The sequence below is a fragment of the Seriola dumerili genome, unplaced genomic scaffold (assembly GCF_002260705.1).
Source record: "Seriola dumerili isolate Sdu_G_001 unplaced genomic scaffold, Sdu_1.0 BDQW01000242.1, whole genome shotgun sequence".
Taxonomy (NCBI): domain Eukaryota; kingdom Metazoa; phylum Chordata; class Actinopteri; order Carangiformes; family Carangidae; genus Seriola; species Seriola dumerili.
Genome location: NW_019174497.1, coordinates 7,074,058 through 7,092,765, shown reverse-complemented (window position 1 = coordinate 7,092,765; position 18,708 = coordinate 7,074,058). Strand labels below are relative to the sequence as shown.

The 18,708-nt window shown below is 39.7% G+C and overlaps 1 protein-coding gene across 4 annotated transcripts in view; it reads right to left on the bottom strand.

The window, feature by feature from the left end:
• Positions 1 to 17,317, bottom strand: part of plekha7 (pleckstrin homology domain containing A7) — a 156,605-nt gene extending 139,288 nt beyond the window's left edge. For all 4 annotated transcript variants that reach the window (XM_022756028.1, XM_022756031.1, XM_022756030.1 and 1 more), the window contains exons 1-3: positions 17,148 to 17,317; positions 16,927 to 17,003; positions 16,710 to 16,767 (exon numbers count right to left, since the gene is read on the bottom strand). In XM_022756028.1, coding sequence (XP_022611749.1) covers positions 16,710 to 16,767; positions 16,927 to 17,003; positions 17,148 to 17,230 — 218 coding nt within the window. In that variant the 5' untranslated portion in view covers positions 17,231 to 17,317. The remainder of the gene's footprint in view (positions 1 to 16,709; positions 16,768 to 16,926; positions 17,004 to 17,147) is intronic.
• Positions 17,318 to 18,708: the final 1,391 nt, after the last annotated feature.

The window sequence follows — 18,708 nt, the reverse complement described above, 5'->3', positions numbered from 1 at the left end:
TAAGGCGCCATGGCCCAGCAGCACAACACATATACAGGTAGTAGCCACTAAGCCGTAGTTTTGGTGGCAAAACACACATGGCAGTCAACTACCAGCATGTAACAGAATAGCATCCAAAAATAACACATTTGCAGCCAATAATGGATCAACTTTTCCAGCCTGGCTGGTAGATTCAAAACATCTCTTCCAGCTGAACCTGACAACAGTCCACTGGGTTACAATCCAGGAAGAACACACCTTTCTGCAGGCTCGATCAGAGCTGTGGAGGAAGAGAATCAAATCCACCGTAGATGGTTTTAGCATTGTTCTTGTAACTTTTTTTTTTTTGCTATCGCAAAAATCTCTACACTGTACATAGCCAGTGAGGTTATCTATTGTCATAAGGTCATTACATTTCCACAATGCAACGGGCTTCCCTCAATCATTTGGCTTTTTAAGAAACTCCCCTGTTGCTTGTTACCTTATTAGCCAGACATCGGATTTTACTGAAGTGGAAATCACCTGTAACCCCCCCCCCCACCCCCCCCCATTCTTTATGGATCAAGGACATTTTTTACTTTGTAAAATGAAAAAAATGAGATGTACTATTAACGGTTCACTTGCCAAATTTAATAAAACATGGGGACCTTTGCTGCTATTCCAGTTCAACAGCTTTAATCAAGTCTCCAGCCACTTTAATGCACCCTTAATGGGTTTGGGATGTTCCTTTTTTTTCCCTTCTATCTTGTGAATTTTATATTTATATATAATGATTACTTGGTGACCAGCGTATACATTTTCTGTTTAGTTTTCTTTTCTTTTCTTTTGATATTACTTTTTCTTTTTCTATAACATTGTTCATGTACAATTAAACTTATAATGCAACCTTTTGACATTTCTGTGTCGTACAAAATCCAATAAACAAATTTAAGAAAACATTTTGTTGGTAGTTTTTTCTTTTATTTGTATATTATATGATCGCTAGCTTGTCATGCTAATTTATACATCGACTATGTTCTCTCTCTCTTCCCTGTGGGAAGACGGCATAATTTATCTATTTTAACCACATGACATTTGTCGGCACAGAGGATTAGTTAAGGGGGGAGAGGGAGAGAGAGAGAGAGAGAGAGAGAGAGAGAGAGAGAGAGAGAGAAGAACAATTCTTATTATGTTACATTTGAAAATAATACAACCCGAACCTGAAGCTTTACAGCTTGGTCAATTTGCTGAACTCCAGTCCAGGTGCTTATGGTGAGCGGATAAAGAAAGGTCCAACTTAATAAGTGTTTGAGCTGTCATCTTTGTGTATCATCAGAGTAAAGCTTTCAATTTGTGTTGCACCTTTGTCTTGACATATGTCTGTGAAGATTCTCATCAGGTCATTATTATCCAAGAAGGGCGTTTCGAAGAACTTTCACCTCTCATCCAGGAGGGTTCTTCAGTTCTTCCTGACATATGGAGTGTGATGTGTTGATGCCAAAGTGCTAATGTCACATCTATGATGGCCACCAGGAAAAAAGAAGACAGTGGTAATGACTTGCTAAACTGCAATCTGAAGTAGAGAAACATGTTTAAAGGACATCAGGACTTAAAGAAAAAGAAAAACACATTTTTAATGCTGGTAGTGTGGAGGCAGGTGTAACCATAGCAACCAAACAGGCAGTGGGGCAGGTAGATAGATGGGGGGTAAAAAATGTAGCTCAATCCTTTCATCTCTGCAGATATCTGTGCTCACACACACACACACACACACACACACAGACACACACACAGACTCACAGTGAACACTGTCACTCTCACAATCCAATTTTGCAAGTTTGAATTAAACACTAAGACTGAGAGTGAACACACAGGAAGCAGTAAATGGTTAATGTTCTCTGAAATGTAAAATAGCTGTTGATAAAGTACAGTGAGAGGGAAATAACATGCATAACTCTGCTTTCTCCTTTGACACGCAGGAAATCAGATGCAGCTGTTCCCACTCGATCAGGAGAAACAAGGTAGTTGTGCACACAAATCTGCTTTCTTCATGACGTGGCCGATATTTTAATAGATGGTATATGTGTGTGAGTGTCCTCTCTCTGTACGGACGTGCAGGACTGACATTTATTTGAAGGACAACTTGTCACGGAAACTCGACTTTTCACCATTATCTAAAGTGGTGTTCCTTTTTTATTTCTAATGATAGAAAGAAGGCACTTAACTTTTCAACTCTGCGCCACGACCTACTGACTCGACAAAGAGAAGAGTTGCTACTGAGAAACGCAAGTGCATTCAGAACAAGAAGAATATCACAGGATTACCATTTAGCAAAGATCAAGCTACAAGTTTTTTGCCACTTTGTTCACAGAAGACATATCGTTATCATGGTCATGGTGTGGAAAATAATCCTTTTCATAGGAGATGTTGTTTCTTTTTCTAGTTGTCATTTTAAAAATCATTTTGTGCCATTTCTTCCCAATAACACATTCATGAGATCTCGGATGATGCTGGGAGGCTCTTAATTACTTTCTGATTAGCTTTTCGGATGCGAGTGGCTATTAACTACTTACTCCCATTGTTGTCCCACAATCCTTCACATTCCCACCAAGCATCACGATAAAGCACATATCATCCTGACAGATCTGTGCTGTATTCAGATCCTCTGTGAGAGTCTGTGGATTAATACTGCAGCCCCGGGGCAAGGTTAAATATTCAAGACATCAATTTTCAGACTAACTTCAAAGAAGGTATTGAACACACATACACACACATCTGCATATGGTGGACTAAATTGAGTGTATAGAGTAATGTTTGTGTCTATAACAGTGTGAGGAGAGAAAGACGTAGAGGAAGGGGGGGGGCAAGAGAGAGAAAAGTCTCCACAAATAATGCCTCCGTTTGAAGAGGATTAGAAGAAACAAGCAACCACAGTGCGGACATATCAACCACAGGGAGGTGTTTTGTTACGACACACTTGATGCAAATGTCAGCGTGTGCAGAGCATCATCTAATAGTCAGAGCGAAGTCTACTGGAGTGTATAGAACTAGTATGGGAGTGTTCGTAGCAGTAATAACCTCCTGTTTCCACTTCTACAAACACAGATGAAACTGTAAACATTCAATCGAACCATCTGCAACATTAACTACAAATAAACTGAGACACAGAAGTAACTCACTGGATCAGTACCACAGCGTTTACAGCACTGATGAGAAAAACAGCTGCTACTCAGTGAAGAAAATAAACTGTGGTTGAGAGGAAAAGTCATTAACACTACCTTTCACAATGACACCAAAAAAACAACAGTTCAGTAATTACCACCTACTCAGGACAAATGAATCTTTTCCAAATGGATTTAAACAGACTTTATGTTTGGTTGACAATAGAAAAGGGGCAAGAGATAGAAGATATTTATTTGACAATAATAAAATGTACAAATCAGACTGTACTCCACTTTAGAACAATTCATTTTTGAAACTATGCTTATTTGCTTTCCTGTTGATGATGAAAAGATCAATAGGTGTGCTAATAGTGGTGATAGATAATTGATAACTTAGCTTAGCACGAAGACAGGAAACAAGGGGAAACAGCTGTGAAAAAACAGTAAAAATAATAGTACAAATGGAAAAAAAGCCAAAAACATATTTCCCTTTACAGCTGCATCAGCAGCAAATTTCCACAAGCAATTTATTCATTACATGGTTCTATTGTGAGCAGGGATAAGGAAAAGACGGACTGATGGCTTGGCGGCTGAAACTGCCATTAGTGACTAAAACATCAGAATTAGGACAAAAGCTTTCAGCAAACCAAGCAGCAACGTCCAGGGCTGAACAATGACGCCAACACAGAAGTGCCAGAAACTGCAGTTCCTCTAATGGCCACTTGAGGCTGACTCCATATGTGAGTCAATCCCCATAGACTTCCATGTTAAAATGTCCAACTTTACAGGAGAAATAAATATGTTTACAGCCTAGTACAAAATACTTCTTTCCGTAGCTTATTTTCCCCTTCATGACAACTGTTTAAGTTTTACAGACGTTTTTTTGAGAGACAGGTGGGTGCTTTCACAGTTGGCAAGCCACTCAATGTCTTGCCGCTACCTGTCTACTAGGTGTGACCTCAGCTAATTCAAGTCACTGAACGTGACCTCTTGGATGTGTTAGTGATGTTGGAGCTCAGTCAGTGCTCCTGTTTTTTGAGGTGAGTGAAATTCTAGTATTATATCTATTTAAATGTTAGCACTCATTAGCAGGTATCAGTGTCTGCTCTCATCATACCTAGCTTGTTATCTTAGCTTGTTAACCAGCTAATTAGCAATCAAATGAATTAGCCAGCTGTAACTAACGATTCTAAATGGAGTGTGTGCTTGCCACAGTTATTAAATGGCATGCATCGAAGTCTCGGCCCCACACATGCCCCTACCTCTTTGGCCATTTTTGGATTAGCCGGGAGTTAATCATGCACTGCCATGATGGCGTTGGCAGAGCAGCCAACTTACAGCTTCAGAAAAAGCTCTTCAGAAACCAACAAACCAACTGTCACTGACACTAAATATTAGGTTGAGGATGATGGTTTTAAGTTATACTACTGTACTCCCATGGGTTGATTACTCACACTGGGAAGAGATCAATATTTCACAATGCAGGACCACCGGTTGTACAGAAAATCCATGCATGCATAATCAACACAACACAACATTTTTCCATCATAAGGTTTTAATGCTCAGTCTGTTGTCTACAGGTAAAATATCGGACACAAGATAAGAAGCAGACATGATTAAAAGAAATTTGTTCTAAAATGTCAGATGTGATCAATGAACAAAGACGCTTCTCATTAATGTTACTTTAAGAATACAAACTCTCTAACTACATTTCAGCAACAACACATTAATGCAAGAAAAACTGAAGTGCTATTTATCAGGTACAGCTGAAATACAAGCCCCAGTCCTGGCTGAATTTCAAGGCTGTTAATATTAAGTGTGGAATAATTAAGAAATTGTACACAGCTTTTTCTTAAGATGAAACTATTAAAGAGAAGTAAAGAGAATAGAAGCCTTTTAAATCAAGCAGTTTCTCCTTTATCTCAGTTTGTTCAGTATTATGAACCAATGAAAGAAGAATGTGTCTAAGTACACACACACACACACACACACACAAACAAAGTACTGTTAATAAATCATTAGCCAGTGGTGATGCTGACTGAGTCCCTGTGGCCTTTCAGTATGAATACAGTGAGTCAGACATAAACATTGACTCACTGCTCTCATCTTGTCTTACCTACACTGAGCGTCCTGATACCTGCAGCTGAAGCTCACAGCTTCAATTTCTAATTTATGATTCTTTGTCTTTAGATCAGAAGCGTCTAAAACATTCATGTGTATCTGCGTGATTTCATTGCACTCAATTCAATGATGTAATTTCACACAACGAAATTACATCTCATTATTAAAAATGTGGTGTTTCTGGGAACGGTGGCCACGCCTTCAGTTTTAGATTTAATGCTGATACTGTGATTTAACATTGTTATGTTAGTCAGACTGTCAGTGGCCCTGTTCAGACCTGCCATTTACATGCGTCTTCAGTGATCTGATCACACTTTAAGCACGAGGGTTCACACCTGATATTAACATGTGTCTCCAGTGACCACTTGTGATCGGATCTCACTTCCCCGCTCTATGAAAATGAATATGTATGCGTTATTGTTGGTCCGTTGTCAATGTGCCTGTGTGAGAGAGAAAGCAGGCAAGGAGGGATTGAGCAAATCACTGCGCTATGCGTAGCTCTACGATGAAATAAGGTTTTAGCTGTTTGAAATAGTAAAATATTTTCGGTTCGTTATGAAACTGTAACGGGACTAGAATCTACACCTGCTTTATGATCAAAGAAGACATGGACATCTACTTTATCTATCTACTTTATACTATATGGGACCTTGAAATGTTGAAACTGTAATCATGATACACAGCTGTAGATCAAAACCCTGGTCCTGGCTTTCGGGACTGACTTGAGGAATGCCTCTCCAAATGTCTCAAGTTTTCTTGACCTCTCAGAGAGAAAACAGAAAAATAAATGAGAGAGAGAGGAAAAGTTGGAAGGTGAAGGTACAGTTGAAGACATATAAAACGCAGGAGAGAAGAGTGAGGGAACACGACTGCCCAAAAATCAGTGATTTTTCGACAGACAGTGTGTGAAACAGAGCGTGGAGGGAAGAGCGAGTGTGTGAAAGAGAGGGAAAGGGTAAGTGAGAGAGAAGCTGCCTCAGCAGATGCTATCTCTTGGGAAGGTTCCTAGATTTGATGAAAATGTACTCATCTTATTTCCAAAGTCATTCACTACAAAAAAAAAAAAAAAAACACTCCCTCATCCTCCTTAAAACTTTTACTTGGTCTCACCTTCTAAGGCGAACAAACGTCAAATATTCACTTCAGTCATGAGCCGACATTCCTGCAGGGTGTTTATTCTTTTGGCTTTTACTTGGCAGAACAAAGTGATGTGAAACTATTCAATCCAGCCAAACCACAAGCATCAATACACAGCTGTGACTTTTTAATTCACCAAAAAGTCTGAAGTGTGTTCCATTTAGCATTACATGACACTCCAGGTCTACAGCAGGTGACATTTAAAACTTCAAGTGCAGTCAAAGTCATATTGTACAAGTTTAAAAAAAAAAAAAAAAAAAAGAAAATTCTGGCAATCTGGACTTCACATAAAAGCTTTAAGGTGTGTGGGAACAGATGAAATGAAGCCAGAAGAGAGTGAGGAAATTATTTACCTGACACTTCTGGAAGTTACTAATTTACCTTCGTAATCTAAAGTCAGCTGAATGACAGTCAAGAGAGGTGAAAGTATGTCTGGAAAAAAAAACGCTAAATACAATCCTGGCATATGTTTCTGAACAGAGTCCTTTGTGGGGGAAGCAGGTGTTGGAAGCAAATATCTGGAGGGAACATCATTAAGTATGGAGTACAGCCAGTGAAGACAACATTAGATATAAACACTGTCCTTGGGCTGACATTTACTAGAAATAATCTTTAACTTTCCTGCTGTTCCGAAAGCAAACACAGAAACTGGTTAGCACCTTCAACCAATGAAAACAACAGAAAAGCTATTGTTGACAAAGCTTTCTCTTCCAGCCTTTATTTGTCTGCCAGGGAACTGTTGGTTCTTTGGTTTAGCTATGGCTCCACTGCAAAACAAAGCCTCTTTTTTCTTTTGAGGACAAAGAGCGTTAGACGGCGAGCACAAACCAACCCTGTGTGCTTCCGCCTTTAATATGAGCCATCAGTTCTATTAGTAGGTTCACATAGAGAAAAAAATGTTTTTCAAGGTAACCTATTAGATGAAGTCCTTTCAAAATAAAATAAATAAATAAATAAAAACCTCAAAAGCAGCTGTTCAGGTGGATTCAATCCAATGCAGCATGACCTTCTCTCTGCACATCTATATTTAGGTCCATTCAGTGCTGAGTTCACCTACTGGCCAAACGCCTCTTACACGAAATCAAGATTATACATGGCCCAACTCACATCTGTGATACACCTTTGCAGGGACAGAGCAATATTTTCTGCCAGGACTCTTCGGTAATTTTGTAATTTTTCCTATTGGTTGAATGCTTCATGATATTGTAATTCAGTGCTATCCTAGTGTGCACTGAGGAAAGAGAATCAGACAGTGTATTTTTCAAAATATTAAAAGTCATACTATTTTGTCTTTTCAACCAAAACTGCAGTCGAGCCGAACAGTCTGAAGGCCTGAATCCTAAAAAATATAACCCTCACTTTGCCGACAAAAAAAGATTACCTGCTCAGCAAAACCTTCTAAAACGTGTAAGAAAGTCATTCACAAAAACAGTGGTCCTGACGGCATCTACAGTCAGTATAACACAGAGACTTAATGCTTTAAGTCATGCAGGGCCATACTCCTGACATTATTGTAAGCTTCTTTGAGATAAGCCTCTTTGTCACGGCTTTGTGATACTATCATTGTGCGTACGCTGCCAATCATGCAGCGCTCAAATCACCACACAACCAATTTCAGGTTTCTGCCAAGAGCATTACCTCTGCACGACCGCAAACCCCTGAGTCATTCAGTGTCACTGCCATTCAGAAGAAACTACTATGAGCTGCAAGAAAACTTTATTTAAATTTGGATAAAGAGACAAGACAATCTACAGTAGCTGTCAGTGACTCCTCACTATTTATTTGGTTGGAATATTAAGGCATACATTTTTTTATTGATTGATTTTATGAAGAATTTTAATCTACTGTGTATTTCTTTATTGCTAGCTTATCAATCTTGCATTTTCTTTTTGATCCGATGTGATTTGTGGTGCTTTTAATTAGAGCCCAACCAATATAGGATATTTGGGGTCGAGGCCAATATTAGTGAGTAAAAATATTCTGATATCGATATATCGGCCGATATAAATATATATATATATAAATAAAATATATATATAAAAAACATTTGTGAAAAAGATTTGTAATGAAAGCAGGATATAGTTTAACAAACTTTATTGTCCAAAATGACATCAGTGACATCCTTTGTTTTCATTCAAGTTAAATATATATATATATATATATATATATATAATACTAAAAGAACGTGATCTCTTGCTCTGGCTGACAGCATTACATCACATTGCTCTCATGTTTCATTTGGGAAATATCGGCTTTTGCCACATAGCAGATGATTTAGAGTTCCACAGGTTAGAAGTAACAGGTTCATTCATTCCTCAACCCAAACTGTTAAATCAGAAGATGAATGAGATGTAGGGCTTAAACACAGTTGTGTACTTGTGTAACATAAAATAAATGAAACATACTTGGCTTCTTGTTCAATCCACTTCAACATATTTAAGAGGAATCTGGCGATAAGGTAAAGCTGCAACTCGTTTGTTTTTTGTTGTTTTTTCATTAATTATCCTGTAGATTTTTCCCCCATTGATCATTTAATCATTTTGTCATAAAATGTCACAAAATAGTGAAAATGTCAACAATTTCTCAGAACCCAAACTGCCTTCCCCGCAACAGTCAAAATGCCAAAGATATTCAGTGATTTACAATAACATTAAACAGAGGAAAGAAGAAACTCTTCACGTGAGAAGCTGAATGCTAACCAGCTAGTCCCTGCCTGTCACGTCTCATAAAACCACTTTGTACATCAAGAGGCAACAGTGAGTCACTGCAGCATCCAGTCTGCCCTTAGTCCAACATGAGAGGATGAAGAAGTAGTAACTGTGAGTAGCTATTAACCTGCGTTGCGGTCGTCCTCTCTTGGCGACATTCCTCCACTCTTTTCTCAAGCTCAGCTATCGATGCTGCTGCAGCTGCTCTCCCTCTCCCTCACCTTCCTCGATCTCCCGTGGCTCATCCTCTACTCCTGCCACAATTACATCTTCCCTGTCTTTCTGATGGGGCAGAGTGGGATGTGAAATCATCATCAGGAGTCTAACACTCACCACAGAAAACAACCTACCAGTTACATAATCAGAATGCAAGGTAAACCTGTGTGGAAAATGTCATTCCCAATCCATGCAGGTTCAGCAACATGTCAACAACTGCCCTACGCTGAGGTTAGATTTATTCAAGCTAACGTTAGCTCAAGGTGAGGGTGGCGGTTGAAACCTGGTTCTGATTAGTCAGTGAGCAGAACACGCTCGCTGAACACTTCGAATGACAGGTACAAAGAGAGGGCTGGTAAAAACGTATGGATTTCATGAAGGTTCACTGTCCTAGTACGCCAAAGACCAAAGTGCATTTCCTTGTTTCTCACGATAGACCCCAACTTTCAGATAATATGCTGCCTCCTATTTGTTTGGAGCATGGATTGGACTGTTGATCAATTCTTAGTCATTGTGCCTTTAAGCAGGGCACGGACCATGTCTCTCTCACCTTTCTAGATTAGTGGAGCTGTGGGATAATGACTAAGGACAGAGCTGAGGCCTGTAGGGCTGAACCAGCTGTCCTCTACTACCAACAGTCATCTCTGATATCCCTTGTTCTCAGTTTAGCTCTGTCACTTTTTGCATTACAGTGTGCATGTGTGTGTGCGCGTGTGTGTGTGTGTTTTTCTCCCTCCTTCTCCCCCCTGCCTTCCTTCAATCCCCTTCAGTGAAGCCAGTCATGCAGACGTTCCTGCAGGAGGTTTATCCCTCCTTGGATCTGATCGGCTCTGCCCCCACCCCCCTGCACCAGGAGCCCCCTGCTGGGAGTGGCTGCAGGATAAGGGGGGGGGGGACCCATCTGGAGGCCCCTCAGAGGGAAGCGAGTCACGCATCTTGTCTGTGTGCATCTACGTAGGTATGAGTGTGAGCAAACACAAGACAGAGGCACAAAGAGTCAGACTCTTAGACAAACACACGTCATACGCACACTAAGTAATACCTCATCTCTGAAGAGAGGTATGTGAGAGTGGGTTTAGCCCGCGGAGGAAGAAGTTGTCAAACAAACCAAACTCATACTTACGTCGCACTTGTCCACAGGGGGACATGAGTGGGGATTATTAAAGCAAGCCCAGGCAAAGAACAAGAGCAGAGCTGTTTTTGTGTAGCGCATTGTACTGGAGGCATCAGTGAAATAAAACAACCCACTAACGTCAGGAGAAATGATTTTGCTTTCCTGAAACACACAAGCAAAGGACATGTTTACGAAGCCAGTTGAGTGGTAGACTAACATCTAACCAAATTGATCGCAAGATGAGGTGCATCAGCGACTGTCTGATTGGTCAGGTGTCTGCTTTGCAGTAATGGCTTTTCATTCATTAAAAGATACTCACAGCTAACCAACAAGAGTAGTGTAACTAATTTTATCTGTTTCAGTTTAACCTTGATGGGTAAAAATTCATCCTTTTAGTCTGCAGCTGTTCTATGGAGCAACCTTCCTTTAAGCCAAAACCTGCCTTCGTCACTTCACAGTGGTTTCTCAGTAATTCATGAACTGACTTTCATGAAGAAGTGACCTCAGAACATGCAGGTCACGCTACTTCACCACTCCAGGTATTGTTTGCAATCGTTGGTATCTATGCAGTTGTTCTATGTAGGGTTGGGTATCGAACTTTGATACATTTTTACGGACTGACCGAATTGGTTTCACACAATCGAGGATTGAAAAATGCCTCGTCATTTGATGCTTACGAAATAAATGAGTAAATCTCATCAGCGTCAGTGAGCCAATAAGCATGCAGCATGCTTGGACAAAGATCTAGTAATGCTGGTGATTGGCTGTTTATTTATACAAACACTTTTAAGCCCGATCTCTTTACACACTCAAACATAAAACTAAAATTTGCATTATGTGTGCTTTAATTCTTTTGTTTGCTCAAATTTGATTAAATTGGTATCAAAAAACATTGATAAGAATCTGTATTGAATTCAACATACTGGTGTAAGTGCGGATATCGAAGATTTTTGAGCGATACTCAGCCCGAGCCCTATGTTGTTCTTGTTTTCCTGTTTGTTACTAACAGGACCACAATGGTTATAGGCGTTTAGGGTCTTTTGTGTTTTTACTACTTTTGATTTCATTCATTCATTCATTTATTCATTCAGTAATTATTAAGAGCAGGACGTTGCAACAGAGTCTACGTCAGTTGCAGTTAGATATAAACTGGATCAGTGTTGTCCGCATCAATGACAGTGATCAAACAGAAAGTTAATTCAAAGAGGAGCTCTGCCTCACCCTGTGGCTGAAATTCATTTAAAGAAACTGATTGACAGAAAAGTTAAGTTGATGGATTATAAGATGCATTAGAAATGAAAGCAATAGCTGCAGCTGTAATATGGAGATCAAGGTGTGCTTCAAGTGGTCAGCTCGTCGTCACTTAAACAAAAAATATTTATCTGAAATGAGAGATAAGAAAGATCTAAAGAGGATCTTACTCTTAACAGCATTGAAATGATGATTTTAAGAAAACATCAGAGAAACCATCCCCAGTCCACTGTAACATACAACATCATCAACAGACACTGTCCTGAGATAAGAAGAAAACCGAGCTTCTTTTTCTCAGAATAAGTTGCTTCCGAGAACTCTGTGAGTGAGCAAGGGCAGTGAAAAACACACAGAGACACAGGGGGAGCTGTGCTGTTCTTTTTACTGGTAATAAAAACATGAAAAACATTTTTCAGATAGAAGAGGCTCCAGAACAGACAGCAGTGGAGCCCTGGGGGACTGTTATGCAAACATGGCCTCTAGATAAATAGTCCCCCTTCGATGTGAATAGGATATTGGATTTCAAGGTTGTTATTACTTCACCTTGTTATTTCTGTTCAAGAAATACCATTCATAAGCCGATTAAAAGTTTGGAGAAGGACACAGAAAACAAGTGTCCCCGCTCTGGATTTCCTCTCACACCTGAAGTTGCTGAATATGAAAGAAGACATGAAGCTATTCTTAAATCAAGATGCAAGCCAAATATATGCAATATATTTACCTGTAAGTCTGGTGCATAACAAGACTAGGGCTGGACGATACGACCTCAAACCATTATCACAATTATTTTAAGCTTTAATGAATGATTACTGTGGTGTTTATCGGTCTCTCTCTTTTTTTGAGCCATGTGCTCTTCATATTTGGCAATGTGACTGTGTTCCAGGTGAGTAAACAAATTAGTGCTGTTACCTTTGGTCGCTATCCATGTTGTATTCACCACTGTCTGGTAGTTGTGACCAGTTTAGATTGGGTCTTTAGTTAAGACCCAATCACAAGGCGAGGCGGGAGTTTACTAAAAATAACGAACTAAAAAAAAGGTCTAGCAGCATTTCTGAAAGTCTCCGTTAAAACATATAAAATACATAAAACATATTAGCGTGGCTGTAGACTGAGGCTCACTGTTTGCACTCCTGTCATCCATATCTCCAGCTTCACTTTGAGTGAACGCCGTACAAGGTAGAATATTTTTAAGGGGGGCGTTCATAAACGCACGCACTGGGGTAAGTATTAACGGAATGAACCGACATGAACAAGATTAAGTCAATGAGAGGTCCTAAATGTTGCTTTTGATACTTTTTGGGTTAATTACCCAGCCCTAAACAAGACCTTAACGACCAGCCTAACTTTAAGTCAGCATCAATTCAGTCTCAGTTTTGACTTGTATGTATTTATAGAATAAACTAATTTAATCTCAGTTTTCCCATATTTATACTTATGAACAAGAATTCAACCGTCTTGTTTTAAATAGCAAAGTTGTAATATTGATTTATTTGTTTATTTGCCTTTTGAGACAAATATTTCAAAACTCATTTTATACAAGCGACTCATTTTAAAACAATACATGATATAAAAATCAAGAAATCCTCACATTTCATAACCTCGACCAGACAAAGGTTTTTCAATTACTAATCTGTTGATTAACTTGTTGCTAACATTTCAGCCAAACATCACATTAAATCTGACAAACCAACAACTGCCTGGTAAGTGCTTGATGGCCAATTAGACTGTGGAGTATGTTTTGGGTAGATGATCAGGCTAAACAAGGGAAAATGAATGGCATAAATGGCAGGATTCATTGAAAAAGAAACACAGTAATTGCATGTTTCATGTATTTTTTCAACGAGTGCCAGCAAAAAGACACACACGCACGCACGCATGCACGCACGCACGCACACACACCGTCTGAGTCATACATCACTGCAAAACAGGACAGCAAATAAGGATTGGTTCAGAGGAATTTTAATTAACAACATCTAACACAACAAGCTACTTTGCAATCAGCCTGAATTCTGACAGTATTTACTCTGAATCTAAAACTGCTTCACCCTAAAAAAAAAAAATTTTTAAAAAAACTCTGTGCTGAAGCATCAACAACAACATAACCAACCCTTGCCCTCTCTTATCTGCAAAGACACTTAAATCTCTGTCAGCACAATAGCTCAGCAGAGACAAGCTATAAAACACTAAAGCCCACTGAGGGAGTTTTAAGGAAATGGTAGGACCTGAAAACAGCAGATTGACTGATCAACTCGTCAAATCTAACAGTCACAATGTTAAAGTTCCCTCTACAGACACTTCAGTAGAAACACATGATTATTCAACAAGCAGAGAAACTACAGATCATTCTGTGATGGGACCACACCAGCCACAACGCCTGGCAACATGTTGACGTTCAGGAGTCATTACTACATTATTACATGAGTACTCAGTACTCATGGGTTGGACCACGGCCATCTTCAAACTTAGCCTTCATTTCGATCTCAACTACACACCTGTAAAGATTCACAACTGTATCTTGCACGGTTGTGACGCTATTGCAGTGACAAAATTTGTTGACAGACATACAAACAGTTACAAAAGTATTGAAAAGCACCTCTGTGGCAGTTCCTGCTACAGCAGGTGATTCCAGGACCACATTTAACCATGATGACACACACACGGTCACAAGGTGAAAACAACACCAACCGCTCACTGACACAGCTGGTAATCAATTATCCACCAAGGACTCTTACAAACAAACCCACACACAGAAGAAAACATGAATGCCAACCGGGTATGTCAAGGTATGACTAAGTCCAAATGTATACTGCAAAATATTAAACTCAGAGGACTGTTCTGAACACTTGTCCCTCTGTGCTGTGGGACATTTTATTAGTTTTGACACAGCACATTATAGTATACAATGAGGCATTTGCATACATGAGTCATAATGAGAAGAAAAGACGCACCCCATGAGTTTGCAATGGTATACAATAAGTGTATAGGCCCAGGAGATAATTATGTAAAATAAATAATCATACAAAAATAATGATCAACTTTACTTAGCTGGAGAGAAATCATGGCTTTAAGCAGCACTATTCCTGAATCTGTTTCAACTGTGTCTTTGAAAGTTATACCATCCAAAATCAAAGAGGAAATTACAAAAAGGGGAATAGGGAAGAAAGATGAGTCCAACAACGATCAAAGATAAAAAATAAATGTATAAAAAAATAAATAGCAACAAGACATAAGGAGCAAATAAGGAAAACAGAAGGGAAGAAAAAGATAAACACATAATCCCATTCCAATTTAAGTCAATTTAAGCATCACTTCACAACAGTTTGTATTTTCTGAACCCTCTGGTGAATTACTTTGATATTGGATATGTTGCATTTTTGACACTGATAATTCAAACTGCAAACAAATTACACTAAAAATTGCACTGCATATAAACACTGCAAGCTGCTACTGAAATCTTCAGAGCAAAATTACAAGTTCTCCAACCCTTTCAACCCTCTGGTAAGACCCATAGGAGCGTTTCCTGAAACACCGCCCCTACATGGTTACAATAATAAACACGCAGTCTGTACCAACAGCGGCGTACCGGACCTTCATCGCCATGGTTACAATAATAAACGGTCAATGCTTGGTTAGGTTTAGGAAAAGATCAGAGTTTGGGTTAAAATAAGTACTTCCTTAACATTTGACAACCTTTGTTGTCATGGTAACAATAATAAGAAGGTGGTTAACTTGTATAAAAGACTCGATATAAACTGTTAACTTTGACATGGAAATCAAACACCACTCTCCTGGGTGATATTCCTGTGTTTGTCGCTCTTTATACTACGTCACCGCACTTTTCCCTTTGCTCCTGTAAAAATTACTACAGCCACTAGATGTCGCCTAGCAACAAAATGTAACTACGGGTCATAATAACCTGCTGCACAGAGGACCTATGGGCTTGTTTTTTACAGGAGGGCTGTGGTGGAAGGTTCTGCTTTGACTTACATAACTGTGTATTCTGTTAGACAGTAACCAGTAAATCATTCAGGCCTATTCACTGCATACATATACTATCCAGTATATCAGTATCAGCATCTACGTCAACCAATAAGTAACAACAAATTGCTTTGAAGAAACAGTTGCAGTATTTATGAGGTAAACTGGAGACAGATGCACAGTTACAAACCAGAATTTTAATTTTAATTAGCATAAAAAGGGAGGACAAGGCCTGTAGTACCTTTTGTGTGTAAACATTTTGGAGCCACAGCCGGAAGTCTGAACCAATTCTGTGACAACAGCTGCTGCAGGAATATGTGGATCCTGAAATGCTTTGCACAGGTAGAATCAGGAGAAATAGAGCTTTCAAACAATTTGTCAAGGTTGTGTTGAGTGAGTCCAGTACAGACCAAAACACACTTAAAGTAGCTCTACCAAGGCCAAAGTGTCCTAGGGGGGGCGGGTGTATTTTAAAGGGTTAAGCGACAATGAAAATAATTGTCAGTTGCACCCCTGATGCAAAATTTTAAAAAGATCACCTAATATTTTGGTACCTGTTATTCTTAAATGTTGGTGTGCAGCATTGGTCAGGATTCAGTAATACACAGACAAATATGTGTAAACAAGCTACGGCTGTATGCAAAACAAGTATTCAAAGTGGTTCTGGGAATTGAGCAAAACAAGAGAATAATTTAAAAATGAAGTTGAGCCAAAGAAGGTAGCACATACAATCATCTACATCATATTAACCCCTGTGTATAAGATCACAAATGGCAAAGAGGAAATACTGTAAGAGCAACCAATAACCGACCTAAATGTGACAAGGCAGCACATGAGAAACATACAGCTGACACCTGCATCTCAAACACAGCGGAGGGGTCATTATAGGGTCAGTAGGTTAGTACCAGTCACACCCGTTTAAATCCACACTGTCCCTGCGGTAATTAGCCCTGCGAGTAGCGGGGAATTAGAGGCAGGAGCCATATTAAGCTGCACGGTAACTTCAGGTAATGCGCAGGTGACCGTAGCAATAACAGGCAGCAGCAGTTGACATGAGGTACTTACTTTATGAAGTAACTGGCCCCTTCGTCCGTAAAACCTTCCTCCCATCCCCCAGGTAGGTCTGAAATAAAAACACAGATTTGTTCGTGACACCTGAAAGTTTTCTCCCGTTGGGCCGGGCCCTGAATGTACACTGAAGTTAGCAGCGAACACAAACATGAAAGTAAACAGAAAATTAACGCAGGTCAACCAGCCCCGCATAACCAGTCTAGCTAGCTACCTGAGCGGATCATGTGTCCCGAGTTTACCGGTTCACCGGAGCGGGGATGCAGCCAGGTGGTGGTCCGCGTCTCATCGCTGCAGACACAGACAGAGAGAAAGGGAGGGGGGGGGGGGAGAAAAACACCTGTTACACCACCGGGAAGGAAACACCAGCAGACCCCGCCAACTCCCGTCAAACCGAAAGAGACGGAGCGATAAAGCGCTCGTTATCCCACTCACTTGATGAAGAAGACCCTGCCGTCCCCGCAGACACCGTAAGACCAGTGTTCAGGTAAGGTGTCCCGCCCGAGAGGCGCCGCCATGATCCGGTCTGAAGTCCTATTTCATCTCATTCCCTCTCCATGGAGTCTCCGGGGAGCTCAACGATCACCGCCAGTGCCAGCGCTGCCTTCAGGGACTTCTCTAAAGCCCGTAAATCTGACCATCGAGGCTGAAGAAGGTCTCTGCCATGTCTGGAAAACAATTATTACACAATGCACTGGTTTTGAATCACTCTGTGTTACATTAGCTGCCAACAAAGCTTTATTAATTTTTTTTGTTTGTTTGGCTTGCTCTGTTATGTGGATATTTATGTTTCTGAATATTTTGAGGTTTATAATGACTTAAAATAAAACTAAATTTGACTGTAAATATATGTAAATAAAGAGTAATAATTTAAAAGCCACAGAAATAGTAGTTCATTATTATGTGCTATTCAATTTTCATTTACAAAATGTATCCAGTTATGTGCAATAATAAGAGTGCCCAAAAGACTTTTTTATTAAGAATGCATCTGATATCTGATCAATTAATGAAGGTGTGTGGTGGGGGTGCTTCAGTTGTGTATGAAAACAGATATACTCTCAATAGGCCTGATGATGCAAATTAAATCAGGTTTACCATCCCTGCACATGGAGGAGTAATTTGCTGTTGTGCCCATGTTTGTCAGTAAACATTTTAGAAATCTGTGAGTGATAATGAGAGGGTTGGTGGTTTGATTTGCCTTCCCTCCTGTGTCCACGTTTCAAACATGCTGAACCCCACATTGCCCCTGATATGTGTATGCACCAGTGTGCACAGGTAAGATGTAAGTTGCTTCGCACAAATGCATTTTTCAAATTAATGTATTGTTAAATCTGACTCAACACATCATTTAATTTTCTGAGGCCAAGTGGACATATAATGACTCAACTGGCATAATGAGCTCACTAAAAGCTATCATCACTCAATGGATGCTGAAATTAGTGATTTAGATTAGTTTGTATTTCTAAATTGGGGTTTTAATCGGGTGTTTCTTATATGGTGTCTTAGCTTTTTGGTTAAAAATATATTATTCAGTTTAAGTTTGTTTTCGCTCACTCAATAAAGATAATGCATATCGTTATCCAGTCACTATGTGCCCAGTCTGAATACATGAAACCATAGGCTATAGAATAGTATAAAAAATCTTGAAAAGTCTCGTGTATATACATGAAATACAGAAAAATCCTCCTCTGCAACTGAGACATCAGTGGAGACAACTTTCTGAGATTCAAATAGTTACGAGATTTTCGACAGCACTTGAAGGCATCACAACAGTGGGATTCCATAGTGAGAAAAGAGAAGAGAGGAGCAGCTGCCTTGACCGGTGTTTTTCCCGGCAGTGATTAGGAAGAGTGAGTGAAAAATGTGCTGAATTTGGACTCGCGTGCCACCTTAGCATTTAGGTGATTTAAGTGGGAGGTGACTGATTATGAGATTAAAGATTTCCTTCAACCAATTAGGAACCTCATTAAGAAAAGCTTTGATTTTAAGTGCTCTG